At 46.9% G+C, this 20,984-nt stretch overlaps 1 protein-coding gene across 1 annotated transcript; it reads right to left on the reverse strand.

Annotated features, from left to right (window-relative positions):
- Nucleotides 1–1,387: 1,387 nt before the first annotated feature.
- Nucleotides 1,388–20,120, reverse strand: INF2 (inverted formin 2; the record flags this gene model as incomplete). Its single annotated transcript, XM_084270423.1, has 21 exons — nt 1,388–1,446; nt 2,865–3,629; nt 4,621–4,779; nt 5,615–5,717; nt 6,366–6,530; nt 7,097–7,217; nt 7,848–7,918; nt 8,909–9,016; nt 9,133–9,203; nt 10,509–10,609; nt 11,286–11,371; nt 11,456–11,558; nt 12,126–12,187; nt 12,274–12,419; nt 13,652–14,530; nt 15,039–15,180; nt 15,284–15,425; nt 16,485–16,518; nt 17,133–17,292; nt 17,821–17,936; nt 19,727–20,120. The coding sequence occupies 21 exons, from the start codon at nt 20,118–20,120 to the stop codon at nt 1,388–1,390; spliced, it is 3,987 nt and encodes a 1,328-aa protein (XP_084126549.1).
- Between the last annotated feature and the right edge of the window lie 864 nt (nt 20,121–20,984).

Below are 20,984 nucleotides of genomic sequence, written 5' to 3' on the forward strand. Positions count from 1 at the left end.
AAAACACATATAATCCAAGTTACACTTCTCTCATGGTTTCAGCTGCCCTCCCTGCACAGCATGACCACTGGTCCTGATATATTTCTTACCTGTGCCTCATTGCCACTATTATCTCCTCTTGCTGCAAACCTTCCTTAGGATTTTTAAACCAACAGAGCTGCTTCCCTTTTCCATTTGATGTAATCCTGCAGTCTGGCATGGAAAGGGCCAGGAGGGCAGGAGTAGTCAGGACTGTAACTGCCCAATTTATATCTCCTTTTGCTAGCAATGATGCCTCAGGTGCAAGAACAAAAGCAACTCTGTGTAGAAATCCCACAGAGAAATGTCTGTTCTGCCACCCCATGGGCCTGGAAAGGGCTGGGAAGGGGCCACGGCTGCCAAGCACCACATGAGCAGGGCTCCCATCCCAGCTCCTAGCCCTAGGCACTGGGGATGCTGGAGAATAAATACATTCCTTTCAGGAAATGAGATTTGACATTATTGATTCAGTTCATACTCATCAGCATGGAAAAGACAACGTGTAACTATGCAGTTTCAGTAGGGTGGCTGTTTCCATTGTTCCTTTCTCTTGCTTTTCTTTCCACTTGCTGTAAAAACAGGCCCAGTTTTGCAAATGAAAGCCTCATCCTGAAACTCCTTAACTTTTCTCTTGAGAGGCAACTGTATGAAGGACGACAGGAACTTGGTACACAGTTTCACCAGACATTTGGTTTACCTGTATTTTTTGGTGGGGGGGCGGGCGGGAGGGGAACAAAAGCCAAATGATACCCTGCCTGCCCCTATCCCAGAAAGCCACATGAATGTACATAAGAAGTATCCAGGTCTGTTTGCTCCAACAGACTCTGTGTGTCACTCTGGAATTCAGTTTGGCTTTGAGCTGGAATCTCACCCCAACTATTACTTCTCCCCAGGTCCAGCGTGTTCTTCCCTTTACCAGGTAGCTAGACTATTATGGTGTAGGAAGTGGGTACCTGCAAGCAAAGCAAAACATTGTTCTTTGCAGGAAATAAGTACTGAAACTGCATTTTTACAGTTCTGGAGAAAGTAATTGGATCAAAGCAAGGGCTTTGTTTATCACGTGAAGCTGGATTCACTTGGTTAGAATAATGACTTTTAATTATCTGCGGGGAAAGGAGGTTTGGCTGCTGCTGACACAGAGGACAGACGTGGGCTGTGACCCTGCGTCGAGGGGAGATCAGCGCTGACTCCACTCAACGCAAGATCAACACCCCGGAGAGTAAAAATCAGAGTAACAAATTCATTTGACATGTATTTGCAATTAGACACAAAGACAAGAAGCTTAGCTGGTATGCTGAACGCTGATTAGGTCCATAAAGTCCCAATGCTGTGGTTAGTTCACACAGAAATGCCTTTGGGTTTACATACCTCATTGTACCACACAACCTTTTTTTGTTTTATTATCTCCAGTATCAGACTCAACCTCTGCTTTTAAACAAAAGAGAGACACGAAATGTAGCTGATCATGGCAAGGCAAACATAACAACAGGGAACTTTTAAAAATGCAAACATTGTCTAATACCAGAGAGGTCCCTAAGATGCCATCCCTGGATGCCTAGAGAGCTTTTGGGGGGCTTGCTGGTTTCCTTAAGCCAGAAACACTAACTTCAGATGTCAGAGAAGCATCACCAAGGCTGGCAGTATGGGTACTCCTGTTGCTGCAGCTCCTCCTGCTGCCTTCTAGGAAACAAGTTTGGGAAACCCTGCTCCAGGAACCCACTTCTTGTTTGTGGCTTGTTTCTTCACTAAAATGACATGTTTAGAAACAACCCCAGGACATGCTGTCAAGGTAAGAGTAAGTCTCTCTGTGGTAGATGGTCAACCCACACTGTCTCTCTCAGCAGTGGGTATTCAAACCCCTCTTTCCTTTCGCCTCCACCTTCTTTGGAAGGAAAACCATTAAACATTGATAAAAAGAGACTTCTACTACTTTTCTGGCCACTTGTTTGACTCCAGGATCTTGCAGAAACCAGACTTTGAGAGTATACTACATCTTTCTAAAGCCTGACAAGCCCACCTATCTTCCTTATGAGGCACCTCTAATTTGGCACTAGAGTATCCACCCAAGGAATTCAGCTTGGTGGAGTCTGAGGGACTTGGATGCACTTCCCAGGCTTGGGACTGGCTGTGGATGCTCGGAATCAGGAAGAGACATGGGTGTCTCCACCAGGTCTCCAGCCCAGCGCCAGGGGGCTGATTCAGCCCGCCAAATACCACCCTTTGCAAAAGCATCAGCAAGATGCTTTTTTTCTAATTGTTGACTTCTTCCCCTCACCCTGTGGCAATGGCTCGAGGGTCTGCTGTTCAGCAGCCACCTACAGCACTCCCTGGGCAGACTGTCCAGGCACTGCAGGCAGAGAGCTCCTAAGGTTGAGGAAAAACCAAACAAACCCACAGCAGCACTGAGGTTGCTGCATTTATGTGTTTGTAAGTAGCTGAGAGGGGGTGATTGCTGATTAAGGACCCGGTATTAACTGCTCTTAATCACTGCTCTGGAGTCTAATGGAGCTCTTGTTTGCACATAACCATGCCCTGTAGCTGTCTTTAGCACACTTGACAGATGTGCTTATTGCCATCTTTACTGTGTATGCTTAATAGGCTTTTTAATTATTGATTCATCATTACCCCTTTATAAACTGCTTATGAATGCCAAGAGAAGGAACTATGCTTGTGTTTTTCTTTTAAAATCTCTTTTGGGTTTAAAAGAAATAACGGGTCCATGAAAGAGCATGGCTCTAGGGGCAGGAGGCATGGGAGCTTCAAGTGGGGAGGAACAGATATATACAAATACATGAGGAAGCCTCCCCAGTTTAACTGTCCCAGAGGGCTAGAATGAAATAGGCTACCTGAGTAGCTTTTGCTGTGCCTCTTCTTCTTCCTGCGTTTTCCAGATGGCCTCTGCTTTTCCCTGTCGGTGTGAGTTTGCCCTGGAGGGAGCGTCGCTGAACAAGAAGAGTCGGTGGCTGGTTCCTCTGAGAAGGACTTCTCTTGAGACGTGTCCAACAGCGAGTCTGTACCAGGGTCTTCATTTTCCTTTGCCCCCTCTTTCAACTCTGCCTGATGAGCCTTGTCGCAGGGAGCAAACTGAGCGCTGCCAGGGTCCACTCCAGTCTCACTTGGCTGGGATTCTGGCTCCTGTGCCAGCCTGTAGCTCTCTGAGCCATCAGCTGTGCACTCCTTGTCCTGGCTTTCCAAGACAGACCTGTTGAGTTGGTCTCTCAGAGCAGTGCCTGAACTGCTGCTTGCAAACATTATGCCCGTGCCCACGTTAACAGGAGAGAAGGCGACGGAGCTGCTCTTCGTGCTTGGCTGGAGGCTTGTGCAGCTGTCTGTCTGCTCCATCCCAGTGCCCAGCATGGGCTGATTGGCCCCATCAGCTTCCACCAGCCTTACTGAGGGGCTTTCCGTCCGGGACTCTGGTGGTAAATTTCCTCCAGCATTGTTTTTAGGTAATGCCTGGTTTAAAGCTGAGGCATTTCTAGTATCTTCACCCGTCTCCATCAGGGCAGTGGTTGAGGGAAGAGTGCTTTCTGTGGGAGAACCATTGTTGTTTTGCTTGGTCTTCTCATCGATCTGCTTTCCTGCTGCTTGTGGATCCTTAATGCTCTTTCCTTTAAACAAAAAACATACAATCAGCCAGAGCTGCAGAATTGTACCTGGGAGCAACAAAGGTGTTTCTGCCACTGGGAGAGCCAGCAGCTGCCCGTGGTGGGTGCACTGGAACCTAGAGCAGGTACACAGTGACAGCACCACTTTATCCTCCCTATACCTCCCCATCATGGGGTCACCCCAGATGGACTCCAAGCCTCCAGCTCAGCAAAGCCCCTACTCTGTCTTCAGCAGGTGTCTTTGCTGCCAACCAGCTGATTTCCATGTAACCCCAGCTGGACTCCCAAGGGTGTCTGAAAGCAGGAAGAGGGAACTAACCTGTGAGGTCTTGAAAATGGTGGGATTGTTTGCTTGGTTGCATGAGGACTTCAAAAATGCCCATGAGCCAGCCTAACCCTGTCCTTGCAGAGCAGGTTTAGGAGAGCCACCCTGCACAAGTCAGGCTCTATGCTATGCCCATGCCCTTGGACTTACCTAACATGCACCAACATGAAGGTCAAGAGACTGAAGAAAAGCTAAACCCATGAGCCCTCTCCTTACAAGCACCTAAAGGACTTGGGTCCTTCTGCAAATTGGGCTTTCTCATCATTTTTAAAGGCCTCTTCAGATACCCAAATGTAGAATAAGGGTGCAGTGATCTCCAAGGCAGCGAGAAGCTTGGCTACCAAGACTTGATAGCAAGGAGGGGGCTTATGTAGGAATGACACCAGTACCCCACCAGCATGGTTCTGTGGCTGACCTGTGGGCCATGCCTCCCAGGGCGTTTATCAGCATGAGTGCAAGGCCCCACTGCTCCAAATTGCTGCTAATTCTGGGACAGACCTGGCTGGCAACAGCTCAGGGCTCTCTGCTCCTCTTCTTCATGGCTTTGACCGGAAAGCTTCCTTAAATAAAATGCCCCAAATATGAAGGCTTCTTGTTTGTGTGCTTGGCTCAGGCTCAGAGGCAAATGAGAAGGAACAGCTGCAGGTAGAGCTGGGTCTGTGTCCTTACCAGAGTGGGTCTCCTCTGTGCTCTCCACAGGCAAGGTTTTCGGAACCGCATCTGACTCGTGTCTGTTCTTTGTCTTTCTCAGCGTGAACCCTTTCCTTATGTCGGCCAGCAGCGCATCGATGACACACACCTCCTCCTGCTTCACCACCCCCTTCCTAACTGGGATAGAGAGATGGGTGTTAAATCTGCCCAGAAGATAGGGCAAAAGGAGACTTTGCAGCTGTGCTGTTACTTGGGGTGCTGTCCCAGTACAAGCAAATGCTGGGCAAAAGTAAGGCACTGGTGCCAGGCCTGGAGCAGCCCATGCTCTGTGTCCCCACAGCAGTGTGTCCTGGATGGAGTCAAAGGGTTTACCCCAAAGTTTGGGTGATGTAGGCTGGCACTAGTGGCACCAGCTCTGCCCAGACTTGTGCCGGGTTGTACTATGACCTTGAAACTTCTGTTTGTTATTCATGTTGATGGAAGCTATTTCTTGTTTTGGGGGTGGGGGCAGGGATGGAGGGAAAATAATCTTGATTTTTCTTTCTTCACAGCTTTCAAATGTGCTTTTCAATTTTTTTTTCATCCAAAAAACCCCCTCAAAAACCCCTTAGAGATTTAGCTTATCTGCAAGATTTCTGGGATGGCAGTAGTCTGTAGTAACGAGATTATTCAAGTGTAAATGGGGAATTTGGAAGGGGAGAAGCCAAATTTTTCTTGTTAGATTTGGGATTCAAAAGTTATATTTAGAAACTGAAAAAGTTAACTGAAATGTTTCAATTTGATTTGTTTTCTCTGCTCTTCAGTCAGCAGACCTAAAATTAACTTCTCTGCCCAGCTGCAACTGTGAAAAGTCGATTCATACGATCTGGCTGTAAGACACCTAAAAGCCTTTAGCCAGCCAGCTGCTGCAAACCCACAAACTCAGTTACCACTACTGGTCCACTAAAGCAGGCCCAGCAAAGACCTCATGTCAGCTCCATCTCTCTTTTTTGAAGCCCTTTCAGATACTCACTGACTTTTCCATTTTCTCCCTTCTGCCTCTTCCCCTCTTCCTCTTCCAGCTGTTTCTTCCTCTTCTCTGCTTTGGCAGCTTGCTCCTTTCTGTCCTTGTTTTCCTGCAGTGAGGGAACAGGGACATGAGAAGATGTCTGCTTGAAAAGCTGATGAAGAGAAAGATCTGCAGGTGGTTGCAAAGGAGGAAGAGAAATTGGGCCCTTATCCTGTGCATTGCCAAGGAGACTGAGGGAAGCCACTGGTTGGGCAGGCCTCAGCCACATCCCAGTAGGAGGTGGCAGTGGGCATCTGCCTAACAGAGTTACCTACTAACACACAGATCTTCTGCTTGACCTTTAGCTGAGGAAGGTACTGACTCCACAATTTCCTCTAAACTGGTGGCATTTTACTACACATCCCCTTTCTGAGACCATCTGCTCAGGTTGGAGCAGAGAGTTGAGTTTTGTAAGTCTCTTCCTCTAAAAGTTACACACTTGACTCCAGAGCACCTTTGTGACCCTGCAGCTACGTTTGAACCAAAACCACAGATCACCAGGGTCTGGGCCAGGCCAGGACCTTGAGCACTGCATGAGGATGTAGAAGAGTAGGGACTGGACACCTTGGGTGACCTCATGCCAAGTGCTGAAAGGAGGAGGTCATAACAAGCATCTTCCCCTCACAGGGTGTGGGAGCCCGTCCCACCCCTGTCAGTCAGTGCAGAGGTATACACCAGCACAGGGATGCTCAACATCACGTGTGCAGACACCAACCTTCAGGGCTCGAATGAAGAGATCTCTGAAGGTCTTCATGGTGCTAAATATGTCCTCTAAGGACAACTTGCTAGGGTCTTCACAGAGGTAATTTGCAAGTTCTTCTCTCTTCTTTTCAATGCTTTCAAATTCTTCTTCCAGTTTTCTGGAGGCATCAATGCTGTCCTGAAATGTATTTAATATAAACAGTAAAACACCATCCAGAGGACAATGAGTGAAGTGCACTTAAAGAAAAAAGGATCTCAACATCAGAGCTCGGAACAGGACTCTGGGCTCCAACTTAGTAAACTGAGGCAGAGCTCATAAAGCGGGAAGAAACTTAAGATTTGCAGATGATCTCTGCTCCTGGTGACAGTGCTGTGCCAGTTCACAGGGGTGGCTTGAGCAAGACATGGAAAGCTCAATGCAGAGTTAAATCCCAAGGGAAGGGCTTTACTCTGGTGATCCACACAGAGGGTGAACATCCTCACTCAAAGTGAGTAGTCACACAACAGAGAGGAGAGAGCTGTTGGGGCAGGAGTCTTAAATGGCCTCACCAAAGGTATCTAGGTTTGGGTTGGAGCTGGCAAATAAGACACCAATGCATTGTGTGTCACTGCACAGCCTATTTTCAAATCTGAGAGCAGGTCTTGTAGCAATATTTTCCATCCTCAGCCTCCTCAGCTGCATAGGTACCATGCACTGCCTTTGTGTGGGTAATGGGGGAGATATAAGGGAGCTCCATTACTGACCTGGATAGGTTTCTCATACTGTTGTTTCACATCGTCATTGGATGACAAGACTTTTCGCTGAAGCTCCAGCAACTTCTTTAAGTTGGCACTGGACTCCGTGCGTATAATATCAAGATTAATTCTGAAATCATACAGAAACAGCCCCCCCATTAGTTGACACTCCAGCATCTTGTGCTGACCGAAGAGTGGTTAAGTCTGAGCTGGTGGTTTGGTTGTCCCTCCACCACTTCACCCAACTGAAACCTGAGCTCTGATCTCTCTATACAGTCCAAGCTCAAGGGAAACACCTTCCTGCTACAGCACTTCTGGAAAGGCTGCCAGTTCTACCTGCATCTTTGCGGACTGAGTAGATGAACGCCAAAAAAAAAGGTCACCCATTCAAAGGGCTGTTCTCCCCCCTCAGAGCCTGGCATTAGCTCACTTTCTGTGGTTGAAGGCGCTTCAGAAATGCTTCTGGGTAGCTGGCCTTCACAAGCTCCTGCTACCACAAAGTGCAGAATTTGGTAGGGCCTGGGAGGCAGCACTAGCTGAATGCTCTGCAAATTCCACTCCTAAGTGTTTCCAGCTGTAGTAGAACTATTACACCTTAAAGGAGTTTCAACTTCATCAACCAAATCTTTCGGTTAAAAGCGAGTAAGATGCTGTCTCAATGTGCTGTGGTGGCTGTGTGTGGCCTGATTTCTGATGCACCGTTGATGTGTATGGGATTTATTTTGGGGTTTAGTTTGAAGGAAGTGACACACAATTTTACCCTGCTGCTTTTGAAACATATTCAAGATCCTTTGGCAGTTCCAGTAGGTCCGTGTGGCTGTTTTCTACTTCCTGAAGCGGAAGAGAGAAAGAAATGTTATTTGCCATGTGGCAGGAACCGAGAGAAGAAACTGAGGGGAAGAGACAGGGCAAGAAGTGCCTGGGAAGGATGACTGTGCCAGGTCCTGCTCCTGCCCCCATTCTGTGGGTTGCTTTGCCTTGCAGAACAGAGACCCATTCAGAACAGGAGGGCACGTTCAGAGGGGACAGGGTTTGCTCCTGAGATATACAAGAGGACTGAATGCTGAGAAATAGTAGCAGTTCAAAGAAAAGCTGAGCTGAGACCTGCTGCTGAGCTCTTCTTCTGCCCTCTTCTGAGATAACTGCTCTTGGCTATGAGAGGAGGAAGGACTGTGGCTCAATGTGCTTCCTACAGTCCCAGGAAGGTATCAAAAGGGCTTGAATCTCATTTCCATAATTCACTCTCATGGCTGTGCTTGCTGAAGCTGCTGCCAGCTAAAGCGGAGCTTGAACATGCATAACTGGAAGGGAGGGACTTGGATGAAGGAAGGTGGCAGAGCAGAGCGTGGCGAAAAAGGGACAAAGCAGCACTGCAGGGAGGAAGAAAGCCATGGGGGCTTGGAGAGGAGCATGAAGAGCTCAAGCACAGCCTGGTGGGAAAAGGCAGAAGTTTGTGGAAAGGCAGAAGAGCTGAATGGGTACAGACCAGCCAGGATTGCTTTGGTAGCCATGTGCTCTGGGGTTTGCAGATGACGATGTGCAGATTGCACAAGTAGGAAAAAGGAAGTTCCACCCATTGTGGGGAAAGGTGCTGGAGGGAAGCAGAACGAGTCTTAAAATAAGGAGCTTCCTGAGTAGTGCCCACAAGCAGCCATCACCAGCCTAAGCGATTCAAACACTCCCAACTTGAGAAACTCTGTGGCTAGCCAGGGAGGATATGAATACAAGCACGTGGCATTAACTGAAACTAGAGTAGGAGAAATGGTTCATCTGTGATAAAATCTTCCCCCTTCCCTGTCACCCAGGACTCTGCAGTGGTACCTCTAGAATGTGGTGGAGCAGCGTAATGCGGGTTTGGTTTGCTTTGGTTTCTGTTAGTTTGAGTAAAGTGCTGATTTTAAACCCATCGGCATCACCCGTGTGACTCCCCTACAAGAAAGAAAGAAAGAAAGGAGATGTAACTCCTGTGTCAATCTAAAATACAACCCTAAAGGAGATCATTCACATATAGCAATGGGGGATGACAAGACAAAAGAAGTCCTTACGTAGTTCAGAAAGTTTCCAACTTTGAGAATCAGTTGACAAAAGAGCGGCAGGCGATGACTGTTCAGAAGATCTGAAAAACATAAAGGACTTACAAACAAAATCCTGTTTACACCACAACATTTCCTAACCTGCACTGAAACTGGGATTCTGAATTTCACCATGACATTTCAGATTTTGCAGCCCAGTGCCCTAACCCACAGAAAAAATGATTATATATAGATTCAATTCCACAAGTTGCTCTTAATAAAAGCTTTTGTGACTTTCGTTGCATTTCTTTTTCATTTTCTTTTCTTTGCATCTGGTCTCTCATTGCTAATGGAAAATAATCTGGAGCTGGACCCTTCTTACTAGCAACCATCAACTTGCTGCCTTCCTTGGAAGTACCCCGATTTACCCTGGTGCAGGTGAGGGGAATTGGGCTGTAATTTTAATCTTGCAGCCTCTGTTCCTATGTGCAGTGAAGCCAGTTCTGCCAGCCTTGTGATTATCTGCCAGCTGCTCAGACCAGACAAGCTCGCCCTGTTCTTGGTCTCGCATGGTAGAGGTGATTATCAGGGCATGAAGGGCACAGTCTCTGTCCTTGCTCTTAGGATGGGGTGCTGTGAAGGTGTGCTTTCTGAAGCGCTCGGCTTTGAGGCAGAAACAGCTCCAAAAGGACAACTGGGTAGCTGGGAAGATGCTTTTTGCAGGAAGCTTCAATTTATCCCAGCAGGTATCTGTAATGCCAGCTGGAAAAAAAACGGGCAGGAGTTGGGAGAACTGGCTCTGTAGGAAAGGCAGCACTTAACAGTGCCAAAAAGAGCAAGTGGAGTGGGACCTGAGGTTTCTGCCACAGAAAGCCAAAACCTATTGCATAATGTCTCCATGTTCTTACCAAATAGGAGCTTCAGAAATTTATAGCCCAAAGTAACAAACTTTTTATTCTGGTTCCATTTGCAGGCTGGGAAGAACTAAAGCATCACTACTCCCTGGGGCAAGTTTGGGGTGTGTTTTTCTGGCAGCAAAAAAAAAAAAAAAAAATGCAGTGTGAAGGTCCTAATGTGACAAATAACACTGGATGAATTCGCTTCAATGGGCCCAGTTCCACTGTCTAAATTCAACTCCTTTGAAAGGGCTGACAAGCTTCCAGCACTTCACCATTGAAAGTGTTTCAGAGAACTACATCTGCTGCAGAAAAAGAGGGATGAGGGTGAGGGAAAATGATCTCTGGCCCTTATTAAGAGCTTTAACCTTCAGTGGAGATAGCTAAAGCTGCATCCCACATTCTGCAGCGAACCAGTGAATGGACCACAGGGGAGTTTTTTAGGGGCTGGGGTGGGGGAGTTTACAGCTTACTGTCATAACTATGATCTATAAATAGGGTCAAGCCATTTACCTTCGCAAGCCCGGTGGATGGCTTCAGCTTTCGGCTGAATCATGTCCAGCACAACAGTGGTCTCCTCACAGATCAGCATACATTCAATGCGCAGCTGGTAGCTATGGACAGAGATTGATTCAAAGCTTAAAGGCCCCATGATCTTGGCCAGCACAGCAGCCCTTTTCCCACATGACTGCTAAGTCTGGCAACCCCACAACCTGACTTTCAACCACATCTCCATCAAAACAGGGTTTGTGGCTTGTGGACGAAGACAAGGGGCTGCTGTTTGTGTCTTGGGGGACAGTGAGGGTTTAGTTTCTGATAACACACTGAGATTAGCAGAGAGAAGCCTGACCATCGTGTGAGGCATGGGTTCCCTCTTTTGGAATTGCCTTTCATTGGATGGGGCTTCAGGCAACCTGATCCGGTGGAGGGTGCCTTTGGCAAGGGAGTTGGAACTGGATGAGCTTTGAGGTCCCTTCCAACCCAAAGCAGTCTGTGATTCTGTGATTTCACTAAGTTACATGGCTTCCTTGGGCGGGTCTAACCCTGGGTCTGGGCCAGCTTCTGTTAGTTCAGAGGGTGAGGACATGCTAGAGCGGCAACAGCCCTTGATCTAAAGGTAATAGGGAGGCTCTAGGGGAGCCTCTAAAGGGATAGCTCTAGGGGATAAGGGGGAATCCATCAGCTATACCCATCAGTGTCTGTCTGTGAGGCTCATATAAAGAAATTTAAAACTTGCCAGAGGTAAACCCAGAAAAAGACTGGGCTGAAGCTCTTGACCAACTCCCTTACCTGGGAATCTGAAGGAGGAGAAGATAAAACTGATCTGCATTTGCAAGCTTTGATTTCTCTTCTTTGAAGGCCTTCAGGTTTTCTATCTGATGAGAAATAAATAATCAAGACTGCAGGACTGCACTGCATGTTCAGCCCTGTAAACTAAGGGTACCATTTTTCCTCCTGACCTCATGCTTTTCAGGCAGCAGCTTCAGCAACTGCTTCAGAACCTCAACATCAAATTTGGTCCGGTCCCCGTTCTGGACCATGGCAGCCACCTCTTCGTTGGAGCTACAGGAAGAAGGAGCAGAGTCAGCCACCACCCAAAGACCCCTTCTCCACAATCACATGCTACCAACATGTGTACCTGTGCAAATGCTCAGTGCTTTGCCTGGTGAGAGCTACAACAATCCAAAATATGTCCTTGTGATTAACTCAGATCCCTGCTATGCCCCAAATATTGTTTCTGTCCCTGGTCAAATGATTTGAGGCCAGAGATTAGTCCTGTAATGTAGATAAACATCTCTGATTCTTAACTTCTCCATTGGCCCCATATTGAGAATCAATTTGACCTTAAGAGGTATCTCAAGTCACCCTAAGAGTTTGTACCACAGCTTTATGGATAACATGGAGGTGCAACACCTTTTCCAACTTACAGGAATGTTGTAGGTAAAAATACAATTAAATCCCTAAACCCAATATTTTAAAGACAGTATAGGACAAACTGGGAAATCTTCAGATGTTTCAGTAACACAGACTCCCAAAGCACATTGACTAGATTTCATGAAGACCTTCCAGATCCTATGCAAAACCTGCTCAAAATTTTGTCAACTGTCACAAAAACTGTCCATATCTTACCATTTAAATTGCTTCAAAAATATGTTCAAATTGAGACTTTTCTTGGAGTCCAAAAATGTGATCTTCATTAAAGAAAAAGAAGATATCTCATATTAGATGAGCTGTCTGCGGTGATCTTTATTTGAAAGAACAAGAGGGACTTCCTCACCTCCTTCGGTTCTGTCTTCACTGGTGCAGCTGTCTTCTCCTTGGGGGTTGGTTGTGGAAAGCAAAAGAGCTGCTCTATGCTTGTGTAATTGGGCTCTATAGCTTCCTCGCTGCTGCTGCTCACTGAAGCCCACATTGAGTGACTTTCTGAAAGAAAAGACAAGGCGTTCAGACTGGCTAGAGGGACAGCTGATAGCTCCTGGCTCGTGGGGCAATGCGAGTTCCTACAAGGGACTCTTCTGAGATGGTGAATGAAATAAGAAAGACGTGAGAGTTCTGGACAAATGCCAGTTATTAAGGAGAGACAAGTCCCACTGGCAAGGATTCAAAGGGTCTGAAGGGTAATTAAACCTGGTGCTTTACCCCAAGATGTGCTGGTAAATGGATGCAGCACTGGGTATGCAGAGACCATACAGCCCCATCCCTCTCTATATAACTGCATTCTCCTCCTCCACAGGGGAGATTGCATGAGGAGGAGGACCTCATTTCATTTCTAGTCCCATGGTTGATGTTTTTGCTTCCTTGCATGCAAACTGAAGGATTGGCCACAACCTGGACATCTTCTGGCTGTGACATTCCTGCATTTTTCATGTTATAATCAAGCCACCTTGTATATTGCTGACTGCAGGACTCTTTGAATTAATTCCCACTGCACTTCCTTAAATATCTTAAATCCCCCAAACAAACAACAACCACGACTCAAACATGCCTGTAAAAGTATCTACTGAAATAATCCCCCAAATTAAGTACTCTTGTGATTGAAAACATGCCTGATTTAGACTTCACCTGTGCAACCTTCCAAGCAGTGGATGCCTTGCTTGTCTAAGACAAAGCTGACCTTGCCTGTCCTGGCTTCTCACATTTCATGCTTTTCTTTGGATCCACTAGGAGAGGGAAATGTGACCCAAAAATCAAGACAGAAGTCAATAATTCTCACGGCCCTATCATTCTTTCAATGTCCTTCTTGAACTGTGACGTGACCCTTACCTGCAGTCTTTACTCATGACTTCAACATACCCAGTTGCAAGTATAGATGAACTGAGGAATAAAAGTCTGGAGAACCCAGATCAGAGCCTGTTGAGAACTCAAGCCTAAGGCATGTCACGGTGAATTAGGGAAATCTTCCCATCCCTCTCCTTTCTTTTTATTTCAAAGAATTGTACTTATAAACAAGCTATTCCAAACTATTGATTGAGTTGCAATGCTTATTATATTAATGGTTTCAAGCAGCATCTATTTATTTAAGCTCTGCAGATCAGATGTAATGGAAATCAGGGAAGTTCTGTATTTAAATGGAGTCAACTACATTTGACAAATTCAGATGTTTTCCCCTTGGGTCACTCCTACAGCAGCAGTGACTTTATGCCACAAGCACCCACCTCTCACCACGTTGGAGGGAAGCTTCTGCCAGTTCAGCTTCTTCATTCTCAATGTTGGTGTCTTTACTGTCTTGTGGGGAGGCCTGCTCGAGCCAAGAGGACAGCTGAATTGGGAGGCCACCACGGCTTCTACAAGATCTCCTGCCATGCCAGGCAATGGGGGTGGAGGTGGGGGGATGCCACCCATGCCAGGCAACGGGGGTGGAGGTGGGGGGATGCCACCCATGCCAGGCAACGGGGGAGGGGGAGGGATGCCACCCATGCCGGGTAATGGAGGTGGAGGAGGAGGGATGCTGCCCATGCCAGGCAATGGGGGTGGAGGTGGGGGGATGCCACACATGCCAGGCAATGGGGGTGGAGGTGGGGGGATGCCACTCATGCCAGGCAATGGGGGCGGAGGTGGGGGGATGCCACCCATGCCAGGCAATGGGGGTGGAGGTGGGGGGATGCCACCTAAGCCAGGCAATGGGGGTGGAGGGGGAGGAGGGATGCCAGGGAGTAGAGGGGCTGGAGATGCATTTGTCTCAGAGGATGTGGGGGTCACAGCTGCCATGCCAGAGGGTGGAGGTGGTGGAGGTGCAGGGGCAGGAGCAGTGTTAGGTGGAGGGTTAGATTTCTCTGGTGCAGCAGAGCAAGCTGTGAACTGGGAGCACGAGATCTTCTTTTCACTGGTATGTGGCGCTGAGGGAGATGCTGGTGTCTTGGAGGGGTTTGATGATCCCTCTTGGCTCCGAGCTGTGCATGCACATGTCTCTGGCTCAGGCTGGCCATCTCCATTCGCGCTCCCAGACAGCCGGTTTTCAGCTCGCTTTTGCTTGTTTGGATGTTTCTTGATAGATAACAACCTCTCAATGACTTCTTCAACTGTGTTCCCTTGGACTAGAGAAATGGGTCGGGGTCAGAGAAGGGGATGGGGCCCAAAGGTTGGTACATGCTATTCAAAACCCATCAGATCTGGAGCCACAAAGCCCACTCCCTGGTTTCACTTTACAGAACTGCACTTTTAGCTTCCAGATGATTTCCTTCCCATGGTCCTGGCCCATAAACACTCTTTTGGGCATGTCTGTCAGCAAAGCTAGACAGCACCAACAACAGGATGCCAACAAGCAGAGATTCCCTTTGACTCCCAGGACCCAGAGCTCTGGGCTTGACCATCAGAGCAAGATGATGAATCCCAAGGCCACTGCTAACATGGTCAGTTCTTACTGACATCTGCACGGCTGGGGCTTTGCATCATTACTTGACCCAGCTTTGTCCCAGCTTCTGTTTCGCTCTTAGCAAGTCCCATAGACTATTTCTTGTGCATTCGGGAAGGACCTTTGTGGAAGGGGGGTAAGATGAGGGAAAACAAGAGGAAAGTGCAAGGCTGGGTGGATGTTGTTCTTACTGTCATTTGCCAGCAAAAGAGCTCTGTTCACTACTGCATCTAAGGACTCCCACAGGAGGAGGTTGGAGTGGTGAGATGGTTCCAAGTGCAGCAGGCTCTGGAGGATGGACAGCAGCTGGATGGAGACTGGAGAGCGGCTCACCTTGAAGACAGGGCAGCTTTCAGTCACAATAAGGCTGGTTCTACATGAAGTATGTTAACTTTGCCATTATGTGACTTTGCACCCCACGTGAGGGCCTACTTACTTTATTGAAGAGAGATGAAAAGACCTCATGATGATCGTTCATGTTTATCCCATCACATATCTTTAATAATTCCTCATCATCTTCTATCTTGAACTCCTCAAATGTATCACACTGGATAAGCAGATCCTCCTCCTCTATGTCTCTGCAATATTACAGCGTTCATTTTCTCTGGAGAGCCCTTCACTGCCTTCACATTATTGTTTTATGTTTAAATTACTTTTATCTCTTAGTCTCTCAGACTCAGCCAGTTGGTGCTGAAAGTACCCAGCTCTACCTTGTATATAAAGGATCCAATGCCACCAGTGCATCCTTTCTGGATCTGAATGTATCTCTTTCCACCATCAATGCATACAAATGAATGGGACTTCTCATGGCATAACCCAGCCCTGTGTAAGCTTTGTATGGAGCTCTCCTTGGAGCTGCAACAAGAGTGACACAGTGGCATTTCTACCTTTTTGAAACTGGGCCAATGCCTTTTTTCTTTTTTTTTTAAGTAAGTCAAAACAAATTAAAAATATTCTAGTGATGTTCTGTTTGAAAAACTTCCTTCTCTATTTCTCAAAATTGGGTTAAAAAAAGCCCCAAACACTCTAAAGCCAACTTTTTCAGTACTCATGAGACCACTGGGTGCAGGAACTCTACCCTTGCTACTGGTTAGTATTGGAAGATCATCTCTGTCCTACTTTTTATAGGGTTGAACGGAGCATTTCCAGTTATATGGAGAACTACAACTCACATATAATGCATTCTAGAATTTATTATGGGTGTTTCTGACAGAACATCATTTTCAAATTAAGAAACTGTGAGGGCAGGGATATCCAGATATGCATTAGTAAAATGTCTTATCTGGATGCTCCTGAGACCAACACCAGCAGTGAAGGGCTTTGGATACAGCAAGCTGCTCAGTGAGCCCACAGCATCACTTCAGGTTCAGACCAAAGTGCAGCCTCAGTGAGGCTGCTGCTGAGCCTCGCTCCATCTGTGCCCAGAGTCTCTGTTGATGTGTCAATCCACCTGTGCCAAGGGTTGTCCCCATGACACATCTGGTTGGTGAGAGCATCTTAAAGCTGGCCTTATGCTTTCAGTTCCTGTGTAATAGTGTGGTCCCATGCAGGTACACTTCACCCAACTGAAGGCTGGTAAGTATTAACTTTGTACAGCTATGTTATTTATAAAAGCAAATGTAAACAGTGATCCTTACCTTAGTTTGTCTAAAATATCCAACAGCTGAAGCCCTGGGAGAACAAAAAAAAAAAAAAAAAAAGAGAATCACAGAATTCTTTGGGTTGGAAGGCACCTCAACAGTCACCTAGTCCCAACCCCCTGCCATGGGCAGGGACACACTCCACTAGCCCAGGCTGCCCAAAGCCCCATCCAACCTGGCCTTGAACACTGCCAGGGATGGGGCTTCCACAACCTCTCCTGGTAACGTATGCCAGGGCCTCACCACCGTCATAATAAAGAATGTCTTCCTCATGTCTATAATCTGAACCTACCCTCTTTCAGTTTGAAGCCATTCCCTCTTGTCCTATCATTACATTCCCTGAAGAACATATAGATATATTGGCATTATGACCTATTCAACACTGGTCTATTATGTTCTTTACATAATGTTATGGTCATAAACACTTTTTGCTGAGAGAAAAATCAAAAATATCTTCTGCTGGATCTCTAGAGTCTAAAATCTAGTGACAGAAAGATTGTTGAAGAGATACAAAATAAGTCTGTCTTTAAAATCTGCAGTTTTTCTCCCCAGCCCTCTTCAGTCACTTTATAGATCTATCTGAAAATAAAACTGCTTGGGAGCTGACTTCCCCTGAAGAAAGTCAGGTGCAGCAAACATCCTTACCTATGAACTCGTTTCTGATTTGTGTCCTTGTTCTCAGCTCTTCTTTCCCCAGTATGATGGCATTGATGGCACTCAGCAGCGTCACCATGTACGGCACGTTATCTGTATTGGAGAGCTCGTTCATTATGACACTGAATCGGTACTGCTGGTTCTTCACACTCTGTTAATCACACAAGAAACATTTCTGTTCAGTTTGGAGATGCTTACCATTCTGGTGCAGGCTCTCAGATGGAATTACCAGGTTAAAGCCTCTCAGTTTATCCCACCGTGCGCAAGGCAGGGAGCTACAGGTAAAAGCAGCACTCGTCCATCACAGAGCAGGGTCTGGTCAGCAAAGTCAGTGAAACTCCTCCTGGGAGCCTTTATGCTTTCTGATACCAATGGACCTACCTGGGCTTGTGGCCAGTGAAACCCATGGACCTGGCACCATCTATTCTGCTAAACTAGTAGCACTTTTCTTGCCAGAAAGGACCTTGTGGTTGGTAGTCATCTGTCCAGACAGATCAGAGATCAGCACTGTGGACTTCTACTGACCAGGCCAAAATTCCTACAGATTTCAACTTTTAAATCCCTGCCTCTCTTACCAAAATGATGCAAAATGAACTTTACTCTCATCCCTTTCCTGTGGTACATGGATCTACCTGTGTGGATCAGAGCAAAGTACCTCCTGCTTCAGCCCAACACTTGCCTTGTAATGATCCAGGGCATCCAGAGCCAAAGCATGGCCATCTGATGAGTAAATGCACAGTGCAGCCAGGAGCTCAAACACTTGCTTTTTGACCATGACATTAGTTGTGTCGAGTGCTAGAGGTAAAACAAAACAAAACAAGAGAGTATTTATAGTGACACATTAATATTCTGAATCTCAGTGTCTTACATAGGTTAAACAAAAAAAAAAATGGAGTGGAACCACTAAATGGAATATGGGAAGAAAAATATCTCAACTTATGGATATCCCATCCCAATAGCAGTATGTGGTAGTAACATCTAGAGGGAGCAGTAAATGTTAGTTCAGGTACCCTGTTGGCATTTTGGTGCTGCTTGTACATGTTGATCTCTTCCATGTACCAGTGGCATGCTGCAACAGCAGCCAAGACCTCAGCAGTCACAATCACAGATTTTATTTCTCATTTTCACACATGGGTCCTTTCTAGAACAGCAGATGAACCATTTTCCTCAGTTAATGAGAATTATTTTTAGTGCAAACACCCAACATGCATATCAAGTAGGCCAATTGTTCTAACTAGTCCCCATGTTCCCCTTTTTCCCCACTACTCTTTCTCTGTGAGCCCTGTGAGCTGGGAGAGGGTGCATTAGACCATCTTATTGTTCCTTTATTAGTGCACAAAGAAGCTTGACCACTGAAAAGCTCAGGGTATCATCTCCCCTCCGCATTTTCCACTGCACAAAAATGCAAGCTCTCTGTGTCGGACTGGTCAAGAAAATACAGGGTGGAGAGGAAGAGGACTTCAAAACTGAAGAGGGGAGCAAGCCAGCTTCCAGGCTGAATGCATTTAAAAGAGCTATTAATATGGGTTTCTGGGTATAGCTGTAATCTCAGCTCTATGGAGCAGCACGGAAGCTATCCTCCCAGCACCACTGTCATTAAGTGCTGTACAATAAGTCCTAGGAGATGCCCTGACAAGTTTCATACCTAATGGCAACTCAAATGAACAGCAGGAGAAAGTGAGTGGTATTACCTAGCATTTTCTAGAAGGAACAGACCAAGCAGTGCAGAGAACAGGCTCTTCAGTCTGAACCACGTCACCTTCACTCTTCTTTACAGGCTACAAGTCTCCAAGCCCTTTCAGTTCCTCTCTCTCTTGTCTTGGGGCTCACAAAGACTAAATAGCAGATGTCTGCTGACAACTGAATCACAGAATCACAGAATCATAGGGGTTGGAAGGGACCTCAAGGGACCATTGGGTCCAATCCCCCTGCCAAAGCAGGTTCCCTAGGACAGGTCACACAGGTAGGTGTCCAGATGGGTCTTGAATATCTCCAGAGATGGAGACTCCACACCCCCCTGGGCAGCCTGTCCCAGGGCTCTGTCACCCTCACTGTGAAAAAGTTCTTCTGCATGTTGGTGCAGAACTTCCTGTGCTCCAACTTGCAGCCATTGCCCCTTGTCCTGTCTCCACAGAGCACTGAAAAGGGGCTGGACATTTCCCCCTGCATCCCACACTTGAGATATTTATAAATATTAATAAGATCCCCCCTTAGCCTTCTTTTCTCAAGGCTGAACAGCCCCAGTTCTTTCAGCCTCTCCCCACAGGGGAGATGCTCCACTCCTTTAAGACCTGAGGACTTCTCATGCCCGCATACTGCTAAAGCTGGGTCTATCCCTGTGAACTATGGCAACTTTTGTGTGGAAACAAACCCATCTAAATACCACTGAGTGGAAAAGGCAATGCATTTTCCAAGCAATATTATTTTAAGGAAGAAAACAATCTCCTTTGTTAATCAGCTGCAACCAACAACATGCAAGAAGCCTACTGTGGGGCAGGAGGATAAGCAACAGAAGTGTCTGCCTCCCTCTTTATCCCCTGAAACCTCATGTGATGGGTGAAGCAGGAATACATCTATCTTCTCACCTTGGAAGAGTTTTCTGACGTAGCCCTCGTTGCTCACAATGTATTCGATACCCTTGTGGGAGTTCATCACGGCTCGCACACAGTTAATGCAGGTGAGCTGAAGCAAGGCATCGGAAATCCTGGCCACTCCTCGCCCGGACAGCCTGTCCAGGGCCTCCAGAAGAAGGTCCAGCCCACACAGTTCCAGGAACTGGACCATCCAGGCATCGTCACTGTTCTCCAGCCGCTTCTTCAGCCCGGAGTAGTTCACCACCGATGGCATTTGCAGGAGACGGATGCACAGCTCTGGCTCTGCATTTTCCAGGTTGGCCTCTGACTGGTCAGTCTCCTGAGGTCCGAGTTTCTCCTTCAGGGCAGCCCACTTCTTGTGGGCACCTTCCTTTTTGATTGACATCGTGAATGGTTCGCCCTGAAAGGAAAAGAAAAAACAAAGTGAGAAATGTGTCTGGACTTAGCAACAACCCTCTGGTAGCCCTGGTTTTCCTCCTAGTGATTGGGATGTAAAGCTCAACTGCAGCAGGTCCCCAGCTCTCCAGCACATGGGGCACACACTGGAACCAGTCCCTGCTGAAGAAACTCAATATATTCCCTCCTTAACCACACACATTACATTCAGGCCCTGAAAACGCCATAGAGAGACTCTTAGCACATCTAAGCCAGCAAATACAGCCTTAAAAGTAGCCAATTTACAGCAGTCAATAGCCACTACCTATTTTCATGCAGCGAAAGGATAAGGTTGGAAGTGGCATTATCAGCTCTGAACTCTTTATGCTCATTAAACCACTCTAAAACCTCACTGTGCTGGAGAGGCTGTGCAGTTTCTAAGCATTTGTAATGGGATGGAGGAGTAATTTTGAACATATCCTGTGCCATAAGAGCATCCAATCACCCTGTTGTTTTTTGCTTTTGTCTCTTTTGACTGATGTGGAGCTTAGTTTTGCACCACTCACTTCATCTCTTCCTGTCTGCTCTAACAGTGAATGTGTTTGCAAAGCGTGGTGCTGGCACGTGGTAACATGACAGCCTGGCAGGCTGCGAAAACAGCAGCGTGTCTATTCAGAGATGTGGAGCATGTCTTCAAGTCCTGTCACCCCTCCAGGACATGGCCTGTCTCAGCCATGCTGTTAGCAGCAAGGAGGGTAAGGAGCTGATTCAGCGCAGGGAAGTAGCAAACCCAACTCTAATTAACCCTTGGTGCCAAATGTTTTGGTTTTAGGTGGGGTCCTTATTTTTTTCAGATCCGCGGCGATTCAGTTAC

Source organism: Gallinula chloropus (assembly GCF_964237585.1).
Source record: "Gallinula chloropus genome assembly, chromosome: 14".
Taxonomy (NCBI): domain Eukaryota; kingdom Metazoa; phylum Chordata; class Aves; order Gruiformes; family Rallidae; genus Gallinula; species Gallinula chloropus.